We start from the raw sequence: 22498 nt of genomic DNA, 5'->3' as shown, positions 1-22498 counted from the left end.
AATGGACTCTTGCAAAACCCTACGAACAAAGATCCACATTGTGACAACTTGGGTAAACGTATAAAGTAAAATGCTTTCTTTGTATTCGTAGAGAAGATAGCTTCTACCCCTTTCTCACATGCATGATGTGACTGTCATTTTGCAACTATGACATAATGGCAAGAGAAAACTGGCATGGCCCCAGTGTTACTGGAGATTTTTTATTGATCAATAGATATGTATGTTTTTTTTATTTTAAAGAGTCCTACTTACCTCGATGGAGGCAGCATCAATCCTATGCTGCATCTGTCCCACAGCGCCTCCAACACTGAGAACTGAGCGATCGAACACCGCCGATCGCTCGGTACTCACAACTTCCTGTTCTGCTCCCTGCTCTGTCAGTCAGCAGCAGATCTCTACTCTCTACTCTCTCCTGGAGTGGTCAACACTACCACACCAAGTCCAGAGCACTCCACTTTCCCGCTGAGGGCTCCCGGATCCACCTGTCCTAAATTTTGTTAAATTTTGCAGGGCAGCCCCTCTTAACGTAAATCAGGCGTTTATAAGGCAGGACATTGTTGACCTCCAGTTTCCAGGAGGAGATGGTGGGTGGTGTAGTGCGCATCCACTGACTGGCAATACACTTCCTGGCAATAAATAGTGTCTCATGAAGAAAAGTCGTAGTGGGTTTGTCCAGATCATAGTCAGGAAAATACCCAGCAAGCAAGATTTAGGACAGAGAGTCAGAGGGGACATCATGTCGTCATGTAGGAACTGTATTACCTGTCCCCAGTATCCCTGGATCAAGGGGCACTGCCAGATAAGGTGGAAGAAAGTGCCGGAGTGTAAAGAGCACATAGGGCACAAGGGATCTTGATCCCTCCCAAATCTAGCGAGTCTGAGAGGGGTAAGGTAGGAGCGATGAAGGATGTACAGCTGGGTCAAATGATCAGAAAGCCTGGGAGAAACCAGTTTGGGGGCATCTAAAGCCTCCTCCCACTCCTCATCCTCCAGGACGCCCACATCCCCCTCTCAGGGTCCCTTCAGGGCATATGCAAGCTTGGTTGAGGGAGGGAGATGGAGAACAGAGTAAAACAGGGCGGTCAACTGTTTAGGGTTCTGTCCCGTAATTACCTCAAGCACATCTATTGGGTCAGTCTGCGGGGAGGAATCCCTGAACTGTGTTCTAAACGTGTGACTGAGTTGTAGATATCTAAAGTACATATAGGATGGAATGTTAAAGTCAGCCTGCAACTGTTCAAACGATTTGAGGGCAGTGTGAGCAAGTATGTGGCGGAGCAGGTAGATCCCCCGGGAGCTCCACACGTGTGAGTCGGGGATAGACATGAACTCAGGCAAGGAGGAGTTGTGCCACAGGGGTGTGAAACCATGATGCATAGGAAGGTCCAGCCAAGCCCACCTACCAAATCCGACAGTACTGAAACAGCAGAGAGCGGCGATCCCCAGGCGTCCCCACCCCCACCGGACCACCAAGCAAAGCACTCATTGGGTCGGAGGAAGGGCGAGACCAAGCCGGGCACAGGGCTCTATCTCTGTCACTGTTGGTCAGATGAAAGAAGTGGGATAACTGGGCCGCCAAATAATATGTACTGAAGTCCGGGAGCGCAACTCCCCCTAGATTAGTGGGGTTCTGGAGTTTTCAGCTGAGCACTTTTAACTGGTAATCTCAATGTTAATTCTTTATCTTCTACTGGCATCAATTACTGTTCAAAAGTTATTGCTATCAAGCTGTCTGGCTGCAGAGTAGTAATACAGACACTGCTTTTGGAAGGAGGAATTCAGAAGACCATGCTCGGTAACATTCACTTATGTGATCAGACTGTGGACACAGTGGCCACAGATATCCCCCATTACCCTGTATGAGCTGTCAATAGGAAAAGTGGCAAGTAGTTTTACATACAAATCCTTGGAAGTCAAGGTAATAAATACATTTCACATTTCATTTTTCATAAGTAATCTAAATCTGACTTCATTGGATTGGCTCCAAATCAGTTTAAAGGTTTTTGCTGTCTGAAAGTTCATGCATTTATTTAACAAGTCAGTGCTTGTATGTGCAATGCATTAACTAAACACTGCTTTTACATACTGATGGTAGGATACTTTAAAGATAAGTTTTAGAAACAACCTCACCCCAATATTAAAAACGGAACTGACTGGTTTATGGTCACTTGTTTTCAAACTCATAACACTTCGATAATCCAGCTGCTTTATATGTTTGCCTTTCCAGAGTATGCGGTCACACCAGGCAGGTGCGCGGCACTTTTCACTGCAGAGAAAGAAAAGGAGTGAAGATAATGACATTATTAGCGTAGACATAATTATGCTAAGGGTCCATTCCCACTACAGCATTGGGTTACAGCACACTACTTGCATCTGTGCAATGAGGTACCATTTATTCTGAAAAGCACCCCAACGCACCTTGCTGATGGACATACACTATATTACCAAAAGTATTGGGATGCCTTCCTTTACACGCACATGAACTTTAATGGCATCCCAGTCTTATTCCATAGGGTTCAATATTGAGTTGGCCCACCCTTTGCAGCTATAACAGCTTCAACTCTTCTGGGAAGGCTGTCCACAAGGTTTAGGAGTGGGAATATTAGACTAGTGGGAAGGAGTGGGAATATTAGACTATTCTTCCAGAAGCGCAGTTGGGAGGTAAGGCACTGATGTTGGATTAGAAAACCTGGCTCACAGTCTCCACTCTAATTAATTCCAAAGGTGCTCTTTCAGGTTGAGGTCAGGTTTCTGTGCAGGCCAGTCAAGTTCCTCCGCCCCAAAACTAGCTCATCCATGTCTTCATGGATCTTGCTCTGGTCCAAATCAATTGGTGGACGGGGGGATTATGGTGTGGAGTTGTTTTTCAGGGGTTGGGCTTGGCCTCTTAGATACAGTGAAGGGAACACTTAGGTCATCAGCATACTAAGACATTTTGGACAATTTTATGCTCCCAACTTAGTGGGAAGAGTTTGGGGTTGGCGCGTCCTGTTCCAACATGACTGCGCACCAGTGCGCAAAGCAAGGTTCATAAAGACATGGATGAGCTTGTGGTGGAGGAACTTGACTGGCCTGCACAGAGTCCTGACCTCAACCTGATAGAACACCTTTGGGATGAATTAGAGCGGAGACTGTGAGAGCCAGGCCTTGTACAACATCAGTGCCTAACCTCACAAATGCACTTCTGGTAGAATGGTCAAACATTCCCCAGAAGAGTTGAAGCTGTTATAGCTGCAAAGGGTGGACCAACTCAATATTAAACCCTTCAGATTTAGAATGGGATGCCATTAGAAGTCATGTAAGTGTAAAGGCAAGTATTCCAATACTTTTGGTAATATAGTGTATGTTGAAGCACTGATGTGCATTAGGTTGTGCTGCCAGAATTTACACATGCACTCTTTATGGTGCGTTTTGGTGCATGACGCAGCTCCTTCAAGTTAACTGGCTGCCTTAATGCAACGTACCTTAGCGGGTGCCCATAACGGTGTCAATGGGCCCTAAGACCCAATTATATCGCTGCTCCTTAGGCGCAGAAGTAAAAACACCTTAGGGTCCTTTCACATGGGGGACTCTGCCTGTGATCCACTTTCTCAACGGGGGATCTGCTCGCTGATCCCTGCTGAGCAGGCAGATGACAGGTCCGCGTCTGCTCCGCTTATGGACACGGACACAGCCCGCTCTCCTCTACGAGAAGTCGGATGAAAATGGACCGCCTGTCCACTTACATTAGAATGCCATCTGATCAGTCTGTTTTTAGGGGATCTGACTGGATGTAGCCAGGTGTAAAACGGACACATGTCCGTTTACACCCACCGCTCTATAGAGGAGAATGCAGGTTCTGAATGTTCATGTAAAAAGGGGCCTACATATCGCACCTGGAGCTGCGCATACAACAAATGGAGAATTCTGTACCATTGTTAACATATATACAGGTCTCCACTATACAGGTCTCCACTGTACATTTTGTAGGGGCCTTTTAAAAAATCCTGCTTGCTGACACTTTCCATATATTTTTTTCTCTTTACAGGAATGAATAGTTCTAGGTGTAAAAGGCATATGCCCACAGTGGCACACTGACTGTAGATCATATACAGAAATGCTTGTTAAAATGCTTTACAATGCACTTCAATGCATCATACAATTCATGCATTTTAAGTGCTAATGGGTAAACAGGACCTAGTGCATAAGTAGTTATGTGAACAGTAATTATGATTACAACCTCAGCATTTAAGTAGTGATGGATATGCTGTAAATGTAATTCTGTCAGTCTAATTTTACAATAGTGAGGTTATAGGTAGTAAAAACAGCTCTAAACTATTAGTAGAAGATAAATGAGTTTGCAACAAGGGAAGGGCCATTACAATTACATGAAAATATTTAATCTATTGTTTTCATTTCCTTTGTCGTTAAAGGGATGGGTGATGTTGTGCAATCATTTTTAGCACAGCAGCTTGCTATAACTGCTACTTAGAATCTGAATAGATTGATTTGTATATAAATGGTACATATTCCCGGTATGATTTATCAACAAGCATGACAATGTTTACCAAAGTTGAAGACTATGGGCATAACCATATAACCACAATGTAAAAAAGGAAAATGCTTAAAAAGGAGAAGTATAGCCAAAGCTTGTTTGGCTGTACTTCTCCTATGGATCACAGGAGTGCAGTTCATCCCGCATCCTGTGATCCATTTTTAACCGACAGCGGGCTTCTTGGCTTACCTCATAGAGCCAGTCCAGGCTCTGAAAAGATCCCAACCATATGGCCAGGATCCACACAGATGCCTGGAACAGCAGTTGGCTCAGCCTCTCAGCGAGCCACTGGGAGCCTGAGCCAGCTGCTCCCACTGACTGACAGTCCCCAGCTCTCTGCGGCCTGAAGAGCGGTCTTTGATCACTCAGTTCTCGGTCTGGAGCCAGTGTGGGACTGATGCAGTTTCGGACCAATGCTGCATCCACCTAGGTTAGTATAATTTTTTTTCCGCAAATCCTGAACTTCCCTTTTAATGTTTATGTCAAGCCTAAACAGGTTTTATATTTTAAGATAGAGTGGTGAAGGATTAGAACCTCTGTCAGTTTTTTACTGCTATCCAGAGTCCTGTTAGAGGGGTTCCCCTTACTTCCTATCCTGAGGACATTGTTTTACCAGACAGGCTAAAACGGGAATATCTCTCTAATTGCCACATTTACATCAAACAGGGAACAAAACCCATTTGAATAATGGTATTAATATCTGGGGGGGGGGTATAAGAAAGCAGCCAATAATTAAACTTGAGCAACTTACTGATAGAGAATGAAAAATAATTAAACAAAGGCAAAACAAAGTATCAGCCTAAAAACCATCCTGTATAGATGAGTAAAGTATAAAACTAAAAATACAAACTGATAGATTTACCTTGTATCCCACTCATCAGAACCAGTATCATATTTGTATGTTGGCTGAAAGTTTATTTCTCCTTCCGTGAAACCATCAAACACTGCTTTTTCCTCCCTCTGCTGCTTCAGCTGAGATAACAGACCAGTAGATAGTTCAGATGAGTGTGAAACTGCTTATTAGTTTTACAAGGCATTCAAGCAGAGCTTAATATAATATACAAAACAAAGATATGAAAATGCTGAAACTTACTAATAGAATTATTTCATTAGAAAAGTTCTGCCTCCAATAGGCACCACAGGGTGTGTGTGACTTAGTTTTTGAGCCAGAAAAAGCCTCCTGATCTTCATTTTGCTTTGCTACTAAGGGCTTACGTTCCTTAAACTTTGGGGTATACCCTGCACACCAGAGCTGAACCATACCGACCATCTACCCGTGTAATACAAAATGCATAAGTCACCAAAAGAGGCATTGCAGTCAAATGCAGTCAGTGAGAAAAACGTTACCCTCACTTATAAAGCCCCCTAGGAGAAACACAGGGAAACCACACTGCCACTGAATCTCTCCAGCTCCCTGAGGACTTGCAGGGACCAGAAAACTGCACATCACTGCCCCTAGTGGGAGAACCAAGAGACATTTCTGTCCACAGAACAAGGACCCAATCTTCACCCAACATGGCAGGCTATGTCACACTGAGCCCTCAGGGACTCGATCCCTCCTTTTTTTGGGGTCCACTGCCCTGGACCTGTACAGCACGCTACTGGAAACACGTTGGTCAGTAAAAAAAACAGTTAAGGATTCTGTATTTACAGGATCCAGCACCTATCGGCCTCATTACAGGCAATCCCTGCCTAAATGTCTAATCCCATGGTAGCAGGGCCCAGGTAACATCTATCTTAGCGTCTCATATGTAGGAATGGATCGGAGTGACCAAACTCTTGATCCCTGATGAAATCACCTGAGAACCTAGTACTCTAATGCAGAGAGTTGTACTTCAGTTACCATCACCTTTCAGACTTTGGCAAAAAAACTGAGGAGCTTCCTGAGTAGGAGGGGTTATATAAGGGAACTTCCTTTTCTGCCAATTATCATTCACCTATAGGTGGCACAGTGATGATTAATACCCTGTCCTGTGATGCACGAAAAATAAAAAGGCATTGCTATGTGGCAAGTAGTTTGGGCTTAGCTCAAAGGTTCAGAAATACTATGCCCAATGTGGGCAGGGTATATAGAGACTGAAAATCTGAAGGTTCAGCAGGAACCAGACACATTTCGACCCATGCATACCACTGACGGTTCAACAGAAGCCAGTCTAACACCAATAGCTGCAAGTGCGGATCTGTGGCAGGGTGGGGTCAGAATACAAAGACACAGCGGGGGGGAGATCCCTGCATCAACATTGCCTGTGTTAATGCAGGGATCTGTGTTTTTTTCTTTCAACCCACTGGTTAAATGAAAACAAAAACTATATTTGGCCTAAGATAAGGAGGGGGCACAAAAAAAGCTTTTCTGTCCACCAAAAGTAATAACGAACACCTTTTGATAGCTGGTCTTATTTAGGATTTCTAAAGTTTAAAATGGCTAATCAGATTCACATTTGGTTACACACTTGTGAAAATTGCTTCAAAAACATACTTGTTTTTGTTTTACAGTTTTTGCAGATGACACAAAATTGGGCAGGGCAATAACTGCACAGCATGAAGCAGATATCCTACAGAATGACCTGGACAAAATAACGGAGTGGGCAACGACATGGCAAATGAGGTTTAATGTGGAGAAGTGTAAGGTTTTGTACTTGGGGACTAAAAACATAAAAGCACAATACACTTTAGGGGGGGAACCTTTGGGGGAATCAAAAATGGAGAAAGATCTGGGAGTCTTGGTAGAGGATAGACTAAGCAATAGCATGCAATGCCAAGCGGCAGCTGCCAAAGCCAACAGAATATTAGCATGCATAAAGAAAGGGATGTATTCCAGAGATAAAACTATAATCCTACCACTTTATAAAACACTGGTCCGACCGCATCTGGAGTATTCTGTCCAGTTCTGGTCACCAGTCCTCAGGAGGGATGTGTTGGAGCTGGAGAGAGTCCAGAGAAGGGCAACTAAACTAATTAGGGGATTGGAGGACCTTAATTATGAAGAGCGTTTACAATCGCTTGATTTATTCTCCCTGGAGAAGAGACGCCTGAGAGGGGACATGATAGCAATTTACAAAAACCTCAATGGTGATCTCAGCAAAGAAAAAAAAACTATTCAGTCGCAAGGATTGCATGAGGACTCGAAGACATACAATGCGAATAGAGGAGAAGCGTTTTAACCTCAGGCAACGCAGGGGGTTCTTTACTGTTAGGGCTACAAGATTGTGGAATTCTCTACCACAAGAGGTGGTTTCTGCGGGAAGTATGGCTACTTTCAAAAGACTCTTGGACGTACATCTCAAGGATCAGAACATTCAGGGGTATGAGAGATTATTACGGCCACACACACCTACACAGGTTGAACTGGATGGACTATTGTCTTTATTCAACCTCAACTACTATGTAACTAGGTTTTCCTTCTTTCCGACCTGTCAAACCAAATCCTCTTTGTGCATAACCTTCTAAAGTAATAAAGAATACTGGATCACCTCATACCTGATCAAATTCATAGATGGATTTATAGTCCTTAATTTCAATACATTTCTTCACTTTCTCCACATCTATGTCCTTTAACCGGTAGTTTAGATCTCCAAGCCATAACACAACACTATAAAATGTAAAACAAAATGTTGCAACATTATTAACATGTAATACACACAAAGGTCATTTAACAATGACACTAGCATACAAAACTGATCATCAGCAGAAATAAGTGAAATCCTCCACAGAGCTTAAAGCCTAAGTATAGGAAAAAAAGAAAAAGAAAAAATCAGCCCAAGGGACATCATTTACAATCATTGTGATGTTCCCTGTTGCTGGCTCCTGTTTTCTTTGAAATCTTCTGTGCTCTGATGCCCCCCTGCCATAATCTTCTGGTACAGTGGAGGCTAATAGAGCCAAGGCACTCGTCAGCAGTACTGACTATGCTTGCCCCTCTATTCACAGAAGCTGCACTATAGTTTCTATTAATGAAACACAATCAATGAATGGAGGCGGCAGAACTTTAATTTATCCGACCATCACCATTCAAACAGCTTTTCAGGATGTTGCCAAACTCCATATTAGCTTATCAGAATGTGTCCAATCCCCACAGAAAAATAGTGGGAACAACTGGTGTTTTAAATGACCCAGGACTGGAAAGAGCACTGGTAGCTGCAACTGGCGGATCCTCTGGTTTCTGAGTAGTGCACTCAATCAATTAGTCAAGAACAGCCTTTCTTTAATTTGGGAATAATAGCAGAAGACTGCGTCTTCTCAGGGGTGAGCTTATCAGTGAAAGACTGAAGTGAGTCTCTGCAGCAGATAGCTTGGAAGTCACTGATGTTGCAGGCAGTTCAGATATAGAATCTGCAGGAAAGGGCGTGGGAGCATGCTTGTGGCCCCTGTGATCAGAGTCAGCAAATAACTGGATCATACGGGTCATAACTTCCAGCATGACCATGGTAAAAAACCACTGCGGAATGGGGAGAGGATCCAGCCACACTTGACAGAGCCAAAGATGACTCCAAGGACAGGATAGACCTCCAAGAGCAGAGGACAACACAATGTCAGAACTATCACTAGGCCCTATGCAAACAGCTATGGAGCTGTTAGAGTGTGAGTTGGGGAAACCTGGTACAGCAAGACTGTTCACCTCCCTTGTGTCTATAATGAGACCTGTTGCGACCGCTTGGCTGTAAGGCAACATAATGGCTCAGGGTAAGAGGCAAGACTCTTGTGGCTGTATAACCTAAAAGGTTAATGGCTTCATGTCTCCATCAGTGGATGAAGGGAGGCCCTGAAATCAGTTACATTTTTCACTTCCTCGGAATGTCAACACATAGGGGAGGTTAGGTCTTACATACTTTAAAGCAGTGTTTTTCAACCTTTTTTTCAGTCAAGGCACTCTTTAAACATTATGGGCAGTCTTGGGGCACCCTTTAAAAATTATGGACAGTCTCGAAGCACCCCATTCTAAAAGGTAAAAATGATTCTAATAGTTTTACACAATGCAGCAACATCCACATACATTAGAGGAGATTTATTCTTCCAAAGGAAACACACTTTTGAAAACTTATACTGACTAGTTCCATTGTTTCTCTTCTCCCTCAGTTTTTCTCCATCACTCAGCTAATGTGCCCCAACGCTGATGGCGAGGGGCAGGGGAGGGTCATACAAGGATGTTATGCAGACATTTTGCCAAGGCACCCCTTAAGAAACCTCAAGGCACCCTGGTTGAAAAAGGCTGCTTTAAAGTCCCTCCATTTTTTATTACACATTTACATTGAAAGCAATGAGATATCTGAACAGAAACACATACTCATGTTTGTGAATGGTCAGAGGAGGAAGGGATTGATCCACTTCTGGAAATTGCATTCTGGAGCAAATGTCTCTGAAGTCCTGATTCCTCCTTTCAAATTCATCAACATGGGCAGCCAAGTGGGAATTTATAACACAAATGTGAGTGTTATGAAACCGGAACCGGACAGCTACACCTCCCTTGTTACCCTGCAAAATAAATGTACTATAAATGACTCAAAAGACAAAAAGCATTGAGATATGTCACATAGAGTGTTAAAGCAAGCCTTCTACATAAAATAAAGAGGTCAATGTCTTTAAAATTTCTCAGTTTTTTTGTGCAACCGTAGTTGCAAGCAAAAGCAGATTGTTGGTCCTGCAGTTGTTTATGGCATGGAGAGTTATTATATAGCTGTTCGTACATTCCCTATTACATGGGCCTGAATAGGCTGCTTTGGTAGACATCATGTGGAGTTGAAGCTGGTCATGTTATACAATCTCACAACCTGCCAGCAGTGCCTGGAGATAAAGGTAGAAGGGTTCTTTATATTTTAATCCCTGAAGGGTCACAATAAAAGTCTACTTCAAAGCAAAAACAGCCCTTTAAATTAACAATACAAAGTAAATCCATAAATGTTTCTCTCTCTTTTTTTTTTTAATTTACATAAAATAACCACTTGACCTCTGGAAGGTTTTACCCCCTTCATGACCAGACCATTTTTTTCTATTCAGCACTGTGCTACTATAACTGGCAATAGCTCGATCGTGCAACAGTGTACGCAAATGACATTTTTATTTTTTTCCCACAAATAGAGCTTTCTTTTGGTGGTATTTGATCACCACTTGGTTTTTACTTTTTTATCATAAAAACTGAAAAAATACTGAAATTTTTGAAAACAAAAATGTTTTTCTACTTTCTGTTATAAAACATATCAAAAAAAAAATTCAAATTTCTATATAAATTTAGGCCAAAATGTATTCTGCTACATGTCACAAGTGGTGGCATTGATCAGGGGCTGATCCTGGTAACACTGCAATTTTAGGGACACTATACTATTGGGGACACTATTATAGTTCTGATCATGATCAAGATACTGAACCATACAGACGATATACTGTAATGGCGGTGATCAGCGACTTAATAGTGTGACTGTGATAATGGTGGTGAGCAATCTGGCACTAACTGACAGTAGCTGGGATGTCGCTAGTGACACTAACACAATGATCAGTGATAATACTGTATACTGACACTGTACTAATGGCACTGGCTGGGTAACAGGAGGGCAATCAAGGGGCTAACTGTATGCTTAAAATGTGCATGCAAGTGTATGTGTGCTGCTTTTACCTACAGATCTGGCTGGGTTTCTCCCATTGCTTTCAGTTCAGAACTGCAGGGAGAAATCCAGCACAGAGATCTGTGCTGTGATTGGCCACAGATGATCAGCAGGTATATACAGGCAAATTGATTGGCTTTAACCTACTGACAATCTCGTGCTGTGGCTAATCACAGCACAGGTCAGCAGGGGGGCACAAAAGCCAGGGTGCAACGTACGGGTACATCGCCTACCCTGCAGCTGTCTGCTCACAATAAATGTACTGTGAGTGGGCCGCAAGTGGCTAAATAAAAAGTATACATTTTATTCTATAATGTGTTCTATGTCTAATGATCCTAGGACAAGACATTGCATGTTTTAACACTTTGTTTCTCTTTATAGTTGGTATTTACATATTTACCACATATACAGACTGCTTCTGGCTGAATAAGGGTAATATAGGTATATGAGAATAATAATGAAATAATAATAATAATTGTTGTACAAGGGAGCGGTTAATGAGATCCAGAGGAGCCAAGGGAACAAGGAAAGTGTAGCCAGTGATGATTATAAGGTAATGCAGAGAGCCACCAAGTAATAAGGGAATATGTAAGTAAACCACTTATGGTGTAAAGAATAGTATATATCATAGTGGACCACCAGATAATGAAGGGTGTGATAAGGAAAAAGTGTGAACAACTGAAATAATGGTGAAAAGGGAGATATCCAAGATAAGATCCCCAAAGAATATCCATGTGAAAATGTGGATAGGCAAGACCAAAGAAGTATGCCAGAAGGGTGTACAGAAAGATAAGTTTCGGAAACCAGAAAGGGTGATAGGTACCTGGGCAGGCGCAAAGGCAGGGATTGCACCCAGCGTCACACAGCTGCACAACTGTATGAAGCCGCCAGACCGACAGAGACGTCAGTGGAGCCTCCGCATTTGTGCGCAAGATGGACTAACCACGTGACAGGACATGGGCGCCACAATGTGACGCCATATCCTGCACGGGAATGCGTGGCGCCGATGAGCTGCGGCCGCCACCCGGCCTCCCAACCTAGACCCCGCCCAACATGGTCGGGGGGAGGGAAGGAAAGGAGGAGGGACAGGAAGTGGATGGGACTCATCGCAGTTCCCGGGGAAGACACAGCCCTGGAACACAACGTAAACCCAGAGGGCTTGTACATAACATAGTCATAGTAATATTGGTAAATTTATAAGAAAAAAATAAATAAATAGATTGACAAAGCATGTGTATTATAAGACCAAATTATAAGACCAGATATTAGAGGTATGCATGCAGCTGACAAAAATTATTGTGATAAAACATAAAAATAGCGCTGGTAAACCACACCTCCATCCCTAAATCAATTGTTATGGGGGAAGGGGGTTGGGACTTTAAATGAGACTCCTGACCACCGGAGTCTCCATCCCTGATTGCATGAAACATTTTTTGAAGTTCTAGAAGAGGAAAGATGTAAATCAGATGATACCGGTCCCTAAGGCAGCTACCAGTGTGTCTGTGGCGTCGGCCAGAGGAACCTGAGACCGTGCCACAAACCCAAGCACCTTCCTGTTGAGACAAGAGGCCAACAGGACAACCTCAGGAGTTCCACACCGGAGACACAACTGATAAAACACTTACGCAAGAAATGTCCAGTATATTGATCGATATTCTGGATTCTTCCAAAGTCCAGACCCCCTGAGCACAATCCGTGCCAAAAAAAACGCCACCCCACTCGGACAGGCTGGCATCCATGGTGACCACCGACCAGTACAGGGGAAGGAAGATTTACCCTGTCGAAGCGCCGGAAAGCGAAGCCACCAAATCAGAGACCCTCTCGTTCCCCGGCTCAACAGGATCAGAGTGGACTGTGGATTCTTGCCCCACATGGCAAGATCTCTTGTTGAAGAGGTCTCATGTGGACAGATTTTGGAACTTGTCCCATGGGAGGAACACCCTGGCTGAGGCCAAGTCCAGAACAGACCCAGATAGTCCCAACTAGGTGGACGGAACCAGAGCCAATACCTGGAAATGTAATTTCCAACCAAACTCCTGCAGAGTCCACACAATAATCTCATGGTTGTCCTTCAGAGCAGTCGAAAAACTCTGCTCGCAGAAGAAGATCATCCAGGCACTCCAGTAACGCAATTCCCCGCTGGCTCAACAATGCCAACCTCGGGCCAACACACGAAAACCCGAGGGGTTGAGGTGAGACCTCTTGATAATGCTACTCGCCCACGGCAAGCGGAGGAAGCGCAGATGACTGACATCGGAATATGAAGGTAAGCGTCCTTAATATTGATAGAAGCCAGAAGATCCCCCTGATGTAGGGAGGCCACAACCATATGAACAGACGCCATTCCAAACATCTGTACCGGCACAAAGCGGTTCCGATTTTGAGGTCCAAGATTGGATGTACCTCGCTTATCTTCCTGGGACCTGCAAACATAAAATTGAATAAAACCCATGAAATAAACGTTTTGATTCTGAGACCGGAACAATCACCCCTTGTAGTAGCAAGGCTTGCACCACCCCGAAGAGACCTCCCAGGCGGTCTGGGGATAAATGCAGGTTGGAAGCAAAGAACCTCTTTTGAGAAGAAGACCAAAAACTCGATCTTGTAGCCAGACCGAATCAGCTCGTGGACCCACTTGTCTTGAATCAGGGAGGTCCACCGGTCCGGAAAGAAGCAAAAATATCCTACAGGCAGAAGAGGTGTTTTTCTGCAGGTCTGGAAGGACCCGCTCTCTGCATACCAGACCAGGTCCTCATGGAACCTCCGGAGGAGGTCTTTCCAGGGAGACTCTGAACAGGTGATTTCCCACAAAGGGAAGATCATTTAAGGCCTTCTGGAAAGTCTGGTCCACAGACCAGAATTTTAGCCATATCATGTGCTGAAGGATCATTGCTGTCACAGACAGCCCAGAGACTAAGGGAGCTGCATCCAGAGAGGCATCACAGACGAACTGCAACCCCTGGACCAACTAGTCCGCCAGCTCTGCAAGAGCAGGAGGAAGCTGTTCCCCCTCCAGATCCTGGTGCAGAAGCATTGCCCACTCGGGAAAGTCAGGGACACAATGTTATGGTGAACAAAGCCTAAGGATTGAAGCAGCCACTGTAAACATGTGGCGGACCAAAGTCTTGGCGTTCCTGTCAAAAGGATCTTTTAAAATCGGAGACTCCTCCACCGGAGTTAGGGTGGATTTATTCAGCCTGGAGACCTGAGAGTCCACCACAGGTGGGACTGTCCATGTACTCAACAGAGACTCCTCAAGGGAAACCATCACTTGAAACACTTAGGCACCTGCATATTGCGTTTAGAACAAGTCCACTGACTCACGAAAATGTTGTTACAGTAGGGGGCAAAAAGGCGATATCTTTGCTGCTTTAGAGGAACTGCGGGCTCCAAGGGGACCAGCGCCTCTGACGCAGCATCCCCCATGTTTAAAGCTTCCCGCACCGATACAATCAGTGCCCTCACCAGCGCCTTTTCATGCGCATATGCAGTAAAAGAGGAATCGTCCTCACTGTGAGAGCACTTAAAGTACATGGACACAGACCCAGTAGGGTCGATATATACTAAGCTCACCCTGAAAACATAACAAGCAGGGGAGGCTGTCGACCTCAGTCCTGCAAGAAGACGCCGGCCAAAGGTCCACAAAAGGACAACCTATTAAACCCCGCTAAAAAGCAAAAGGGTCGCCCTCCATATAGGACATAATAGGACATAGCCCCCTTGAGGGGAAGGGGGGTGGCCCGCCTGCCGTGATGCGGACGTGCAAGCAGAGTACCCTCACCCACACAATATTGGCTGCCACACTTCACTAAAAATGAAGCGCCCCCCACAGGACCACCCGGTTCAAGGGAGGCACCAGGCTGACCACATATGCCAACAGGTCGCAGGCCGGGGCCTAAATTTCTCAAGAAGCCCACCTGCAATTGCCCGGTTTCACAGTCCAGCAGATACCCAGGGAGAAAGTTGGGGGCCTCAGCTAAACTCACTGCTAAATCGAGGGTGGCGCCCAAAGCGGCTGCGTAGCCCAGTAGGCCGAAAGCCGTGGCCCTAACTCTATCAACTCAGTCAGCTTGGCCAGCAGCTCAGGCCGCTTGGTCAGTCAGCCTAAATTTTTCTAAGGATCCACTGTGACTGTTTAGAGGGGCTGGGGGGATAGAGTAGAACCCCGGGGTCCAACCATCTCAGGGAGGGGGCCCACCTCCACCCCAAAAGACCACCAAGGAGAGGGGGGGACACTACTTACCACACCATGGAACCGGGTGGGCACCACTCCAGGCAGACCACTGCACCATCTTGGAATGAGGGTGCTGCCGGCCAGAGGCACGCTGGGACACAGGTCATGACCAGGGTCTGTTTAAAAAGGAAAAAATGCCAGGACCAGAGATCCCAGCAAAGAACTAGGTCCTTACTCCTGACTAGACAGAAAAAAACTGAGTGCCTATAGCAGGAAGTGGGAGTATATCCCCTGGGACTGCCCCATAGGCGTGGTAAAGCTTTTTTCCTGCCTAGTGTCCTACTCCTGTAGGGGGCAGCATAACCCAATGGTCAAGAAGATTCTAGAGCTGTGTCCATCAATGAACGGAAGAGAAATACTGATTTTACCTTGTAAAAAAAGTGAAAGTATGTAAAAATGTTGTATCATTAATTACTTATTATTTAATTATAATAGCATTTCTAAGAGTGTATGTGGTTTTTGGTTCGGTTCATTACAAACTTGCAAACCATTCCAAAATCGAATGTTAAAAGCAAACAAAACGCACTGAGAATGTTCCTAAGAATTTTTGTGAGAATTTTCATTGGAAATTCTACTAGTGTATGCCCAGCTTTAGTTGTAAAGTCCTTAAGTACATATATAGTGTTTCCATATAGCTTATTTTTTTATGTGTTATGTTCAGGCCTAGCAATACAGATTTGAAAAGCGGGTAAAAGAAAAAATATTGTATATAAAGATTTTATATATATCCCTTGAACGCAAAAGGTAGCAAGTACAAGTCTGATCTTTTAAACTTCACTCTCTTAATCAACACAATTTTTAATCCTAATGCTACTAGCATTAGTAAATAGATAGGAAAGTATATTATATTTACTTGTTTTAAGCTTTTTTTTTTTTACATTTCTTCAGGTACTTCATACTTAGGCAAGAGGCATCATACATCCCAGGAGTCTTCAGGAGGGGTTTTCTCAGATAAGCACACCCTCTTTCCTACATGCTTGAGCTAAGAGCAGATGGATTTTATGAAGTAAATGCTACATGAATCATCTGCACTTGCTCAAAATGGATGGATCCATGATGGACCATGAATCAAAGCAAACAATCTCCTGTGCTTAAAGGTGGGCCCAGATGCCGTTCTAGACTCTTAACCAAGCTGATCCGGACATGTCACACCTTGTTGCCCTCCAAAGACTGGGGGAGTCTGAAATCATAAAATAGAACAGAGGGCACACAAGCCTAGTGTTTGGATCTGAGGAAGAGGCAAGCCTTGAAACCCATTATCCTATTATACTTCTGGATACTCCACCTGTGATGTGGATGCTTTTTCATGGACTTGAACTGATGTTTTTATGAAAAGCTGTGATACAAGCATTTGTTTGTGAGTATAATACTTACCTCTATTTTACCTAATAAAGACTTACATTAAGGATAATGCACTAGGCCTATGCGCCCTCTGTTCTATTTTATGATTTCAAGATGACCATGTAGACAAATGCCAGGGGGTGATTTTCAAAGTGATTTCTCAGCAAAATATAGTGTGGAGACATGAATGGATGGGTGAGATTGCTTTGAATATTAAAAGTGAATTAAATAGCGTTTTTGGTTTGTGCTGTTTAGATGCAGTGAAGTTCCATTCAAGGTTTCACAGAGCTGGCTCACTGACCTGCTGTAAATCAGGCCTTAGTAGCGGGATCTCAGACTATACACTCCAGCATTACTTTGGAGTCTGTGAAAACTTGTTAATTAAACCTAAAAACGTAGATCTATTCTTTAACCAGGAAAATAAAGCTATGCAAAGAAAAGCAGCTGTAGAGTTAACCAATAATGGTAATTTGCTGTGTAGAAGATAGATGATAATTTGATTCAGAAAGCCTGCAATTTCATATGCAGAAAAAAATGTTATTATATTACAGATGTAGTCAAAAATCATAGCTTTAAAATTGCAGGAGCACACATATTAGATAAAACATTTGATGGAATGAATAAAAGCAGTCTATGCAGGCTGACTTACTTTCACTAAAACGGTTATTCAGCAATACAAAACTCTAAGGCATTTTATGCACTCTACTCACCATCCTACCCATGATTCCTGTGCCTACAGTTTCTGCTTCTACCTCTGAGATGTGGACAGCTAACTCCTTCTTAATGTAGAACAGCAGCATAATTCCAACAAGTCTTATCAGCTTTATCTGAAAATGAATATACAAAGCATTTTTGCACTTTAGTAAATTATACTGCAATTAACTGTTGCAAATATAGCTAAAACCTTTCATGGCATACATTTTGTATACATACACTATTATTAAAATATTTACATTTGCATTGGCTTCCTTCTCTTCTTTTTTCCCCATTGGCTGGAATTATCAATTTTCTTTTACTGGCTGACCTCAGCCAAAAGAAATGAAATATTCCTTTTTCGAGTCAGATAATGTGATCATTTTTTTTTTTTTTTTTAATCGGAAAGTGAATTTTATTGAACTTTTAAACATACATTCCAAAAAATAGAAAGTAAATGTGGACAACTGCGCTAGACCAAAAGAAATAAACTGTGAAGCTGCAACTTCATGTGCCTATAAAGTCCGCTATATACTCCCCTTTTCATTGAACAAACTAGTTGTATCAATGAAATTTCCTTTTTTTCTAGCATTTATTATTCCTTATGCATATGAGCCTAGAAAACCTTGAAATAACAATCAGTGGATTGTGAGAGCAATGCTCTGGCTCCTGAAGACTCTTTCTGCAGCTACTGGTTGGTACGGAGGTCCAGACCTTCAGTTACAGGTTGGAGGGAGGAAGTATGGGTCGACCAAAAGTGCGATGACATCACTGCACTTGTTCTCTATTGGGGACTACGAGTCCCTCTGCTGCAATGGTAGACGAGACTCAGTTTTTTCATGCACAGATTCTTGTGAATAAATAAATTGGTTGTGTAGGCCGCGCCTAACACAGTTGCACCAATTTCAAATTTGACAGGAGCTGACCAAGAGATGCACCCCTGGCTTCTGTAAGAAGGGGTGGTCGTCTGAGGGTGGGGGCTGCAGATTCTGACCATGTTTTATGTTACACCTTAAATTTGGGGGTGACATGAAACATGCTGGAGTTCTGTATAAAGATCTTTAAGTGTATAACTTCCATACCTTTGCATATTTGGCTCCTGGGTGTAATGCTTCAGATACTGCTTTGAACCATTCTTCTTCCTTGGGAGTGTCATTGAAAAAAAATGCCTCCTTGCTCAGGTCAAGTTCTTGAAACCTGTCACAAAAGAATAATAATTAATGATTTCATAGGCAGAAGCCTCAAAAGAAGATTTTATCCCTATTCAGGTTTCCTGGTCTGCTAGGAGTTGGAAAGCGCTGTGATTCTGCAGGTCGCCGAAACCACTGTATGCTATTCGTATGTGAGCAATAACCACAATTTGCTGGGCTACCTATCTTACTTTATTTAGTTTTGTTCCTTCTTTCACCTCTCTCCTATTTCACTTTTTTTTAGCTGTGTTTTTTTTTTTTTCTTTTGATATTTTTATTGTCTCTACTGACAACAATATGTTTTCTTTCCATGCGAGAATATTAGGCAATCGGAACTCCTTGATGTACTTTCATATGCCATGCCTGTCCAACCTTTTTTCTCTAACTATAATGAACTGCCATATTGCTTTCTTTGTTGTGTTTATTTATATATTACTACCTTTGTGGATTTTAAAAAAAATATAAAAATGTTGATATACCTGTAAATCCCATATCTTAGGGTACAGTACAGGACACAGGCTGACTATTCATAATCCCTGGGTTATAGGATGGTACCTTCAGGTGACTGGACACTGGCAAGCTTTTCCTCTTAGTTTTGTAGCAAGCAATGAAGAGTAATACAGAAATAGAAGGGTATCCTGTGTCCGGTACATTACTCCAAAATATAGAATTTACAAGCAAGTCAAAAATCCTTTTATCCTATTTGTATAGTATAGGACATAGGCTGATTATTCATGAACCCTGGGACGTCTCCAAGCAATAAATGAGAATGGGCAACAGCTAGGCAAACAGAAACTGTGCCAACAGACCCAACAACAACAATGGTCAAGAGACCCAACTCTTCAGAGTGCCGCTGCAAGAACCTTACGTCCAAAAGCTGCATCTGCAGAAGATGTCCACCTGGTAGAATTTTAAAAAGGTACTGTATGTTCAGGGGACCTGGTAGCAATAATGGACTTGTAAGCAGGATGTCCCTTGTGATGGAAGCTGTTGATTTGAAGTAGACTCTGATGACTGTTACTACATCCAGGCAGTGAAGAGCAATTTCTTTTGGGTGCTTTGGAGCAGGGCATAAAGGACTATGAATTTCATTGAGGTGGAAGAATGATGTTAAATAGTAAGAAAGGATGGCCTTTGGTGTAGGACTACCTTGTCCTTGTGAGAATGAGGAATGGCTTCTTACAAGAGAAAGCCACTTGCTCAGAGACACGTCTGACAGGTGTAATAAAAACCAAGAAGTCTACTTTGCATGAGGGATCATCTAAGATAATTTCCCTGATGGGCTCAAAAGGTGGTTTCTACAGGGCTGAGAGCACCATATTGAAGTTTCTAGACTGTAGGGAGAGCCTAAATCCAGATACAACTTGAGTAAAGATTTTGACAAGGAAGGGTGAGGCTAGAGGTTTTGTAAAAGAATTGACAAGGCTGAAAATCAGAATATGAGGCACAAGGTAATCTCTGGTACGGAAGTGCCTGTGTTCACACCTGAAGTATTTCCAGGTATGACAGTAAATGTTTCTGTAAGTGGCATTTCTTGTTTTTAGCAAAGCAGGAATGAGAGACTCACTTAAGACCTGGGCATCAACAGCCATGCCACTAAAACCAGTGACTGAGAAGCAGGATGGAACAGAGGAACAGAGCCATAAGACAGCAGGTCTAGCCTGTTGGGAAGAGACCAGGTATTATCTCCTAGAAGTTTGAATATGTATATATACCAGGTTCTTCTGGGCAGTTTGGTGCAATAATAATCACCCGTTTTTTTCTCTTGCTCTAGTTTGTGGAGCAGGTGAGGTTAAATTTGCACAGGAAGAGAAGCATAGGTTAGCATGAACTATGTTTTAGGAATATGTGACCAGGCAGGCAGTTTACTGTAGAAGAGACATGAAATGTTTCTTCTGCAATAAAATAAGCCTACCTGCTTGCTCACAGTCTTCCTTGAAATGCACAGCTCAATATACATTTTGGTACTGTGGCTGTGTGCCAGGATAACTGAACTCCTGCACACGCATGGGAGTAATGTCATCCTGCATTGGACAATCAAAATGGCCAAAAACTGGCACCAAGAAAAAGTCGGGGAGAAAATGCCAACACCGACGCGAGACCTCATGGGCATTATTGGATTTGAGGTAAGTATCACATACTTTCGTTGAAGCTTTAACCACTTAAGCCCCGGAGGATTTGGCTGCCCAAAGACCAGGGCCTATTTTGCGATTTCGGCACTGCGTGACTTTAAAAGACAATTGCGCGGTCGTGCGACGCTGTACCCAAATGAAATGGACGTCCTTTTTTTCCCACAAACAGGGCTTTCTTTTGTTGTTATTTATCACCTGTGTGATTTTTATTTTTTGCGCTATAAACAAAAAAAGAGCGTCAATTTTGAAAAATAACAATATTTTTCACATTTTTTTTATATGAAATTCCCCCCCAAAAAATGTAAAAATCAAAATTTTATTTTAACTTTTGCGCAAACCAATCAAAATACGCTTATTGCGATTTTTTTTTTTTTTTTACCAAAAAATGTAGCAAAAAACAAATTGGCCTAAAATGTTAACAAATTTTGATTTTTACATAGTTACATATGTAACTATGTAACTATGTAAAAAAATCAAAAATCTTTAACATTTTAGGCCAATTTGTTTTTTGCTACATATTTTTGTTAAAAAAAAAAAATCGTAATAAGCGTATTTTGATTGGTTTGCGCAAAAGTTATTGCGTTTACTAACTAAGGGAAAGATTTATGTCATTTTTATTGTTTTTTTTTTTAACTAGTAATGACGGTGATCTGCGATTTTTTTTTAGCGGGACTGCGACATTGCGGCGGACAGAACGGACCCCTGACTAACATTTTTGACACTTTTGGGGGTACCAATGACATTACTACAGTAATCAGTGCTATACATATGCACTGTTACTGTAAAAATGACACTGGCAGGGAAGGGTTAACTTTATTAGAGATCAAGGGGTTAAGTGTGTCCCTAGAGGCTTGCTTCTAACTGTCAAGGGTTGTGGCTTTTGATGTAACCACATAGCAGAGATCATACAATCCTGCTATGTAGGATCGTATGATCTCTGCACTTGCACCAGGGAGAATGACAGGCGGCTTTGTTTACATTAGCCGCCTGCCTTTCTCCCTCTCCAGCGGGAGATCGCGAATGACCGGCGGACATCGGAGCCGCCGGTCACTCGCGCGGGGATTACAGGGAACGAGCCGGGGCTAGAGCGCACGTGCGCTCGCCCCCTACAGGCTCCTGGGCGAGTGACGTAGTACTACGTCGCTTTGCCCAGGAGGGGCTGACTGCCGCAGTAAATGTACTTGCAGCGGTCAGCAAGTGGTTAAGACAAAGGCTGGGTTCACACTAGTGCCAATTGGATGCAGGGTTTCCCCGCATCCAATTCACATGACAGGAGAGTTTGCCCGGCTCTCAATGGAGCTAGTTCACACATCTCCGGGGCGACTGCGGAGCAGATTGCACAGGGGTCCTGTACGTCTTTAGCTCCGTTTCAGGTCCAAATTCAGGCCTGATTCATCGCTAAAACGGAGAACAGGGATGCACTAGACCCCTGCTGTGAGCCGCATCCATATTAGGTGTGAACCCAGCCTAAGACGGCAGGTTCTCTACTTAGACAGACGACTTTATTTGTAAACCTATTTTTCTACTGGACAGAGGTCGGCAATTTTTGGAGTGTAACAATATTTTCTGCGTTGCCCCAATCATTGAAAAAAATGACCATTCTATTTGTTCAAGAACGAGGAATGTTTTTTTTTTTTTTTTTTTTTTTTTTAGATTTAACAGATCTCATTCTATTTAAAAAGTCACGGTGAGACGGAAGAGATTTCAGTGTGACAATACCAAGGCTTTTGCACACAGCAGAAGTGAGCATACCAGCATTGGTAAGCATATTTTGTGAAGCC

At 43.1% G+C, this 22498-nt stretch overlaps 1 protein-coding gene across 6 annotated transcripts in view; it reads right to left on the bottom strand.

Moving 5' to 3' along the window:
- Positions 1-22498, bottom strand: part of INPP5B (inositol polyphosphate-5-phosphatase B) — a 214173-nt gene that overhangs the window by 31374 nt on the left and 160301 nt on the right. For all 6 annotated transcript variants that reach the window (XM_082245358.1, XM_082245353.1, XM_082245354.1 and 3 more), the window contains 6 exons: positions 18478-18592; positions 17413-17529; positions 9816-10003; positions 8012-8123; positions 5397-5506; positions 2131-2266 (listed from right to left, as the gene is read on the bottom strand). In XM_082245358.1, coding sequence (XP_082101484.1) covers positions 2131-2266; positions 5397-5506; positions 8012-8123; positions 9816-10003; positions 17413-17529; positions 18478-18592 — 778 coding nt within the window. The remainder of the gene's footprint in view (positions 1-2130; positions 2267-5396; positions 5507-8011; positions 8124-9815; positions 10004-17412; positions 17530-18477; positions 18593-22498) is intronic.

This window comes from Pelophylax lessonae (genome assembly GCF_965119305.1).
Source record: "Pelophylax lessonae genome assembly, chromosome: 2".
NCBI classification, from domain to species: domain Eukaryota; kingdom Metazoa; phylum Chordata; class Amphibia; order Anura; family Ranidae; genus Pelophylax; species Pelophylax lessonae.
Note: the sequence above shows the minus strand (reverse complement) of the source record. Positions and strands in the feature narration are given on the sequence as shown.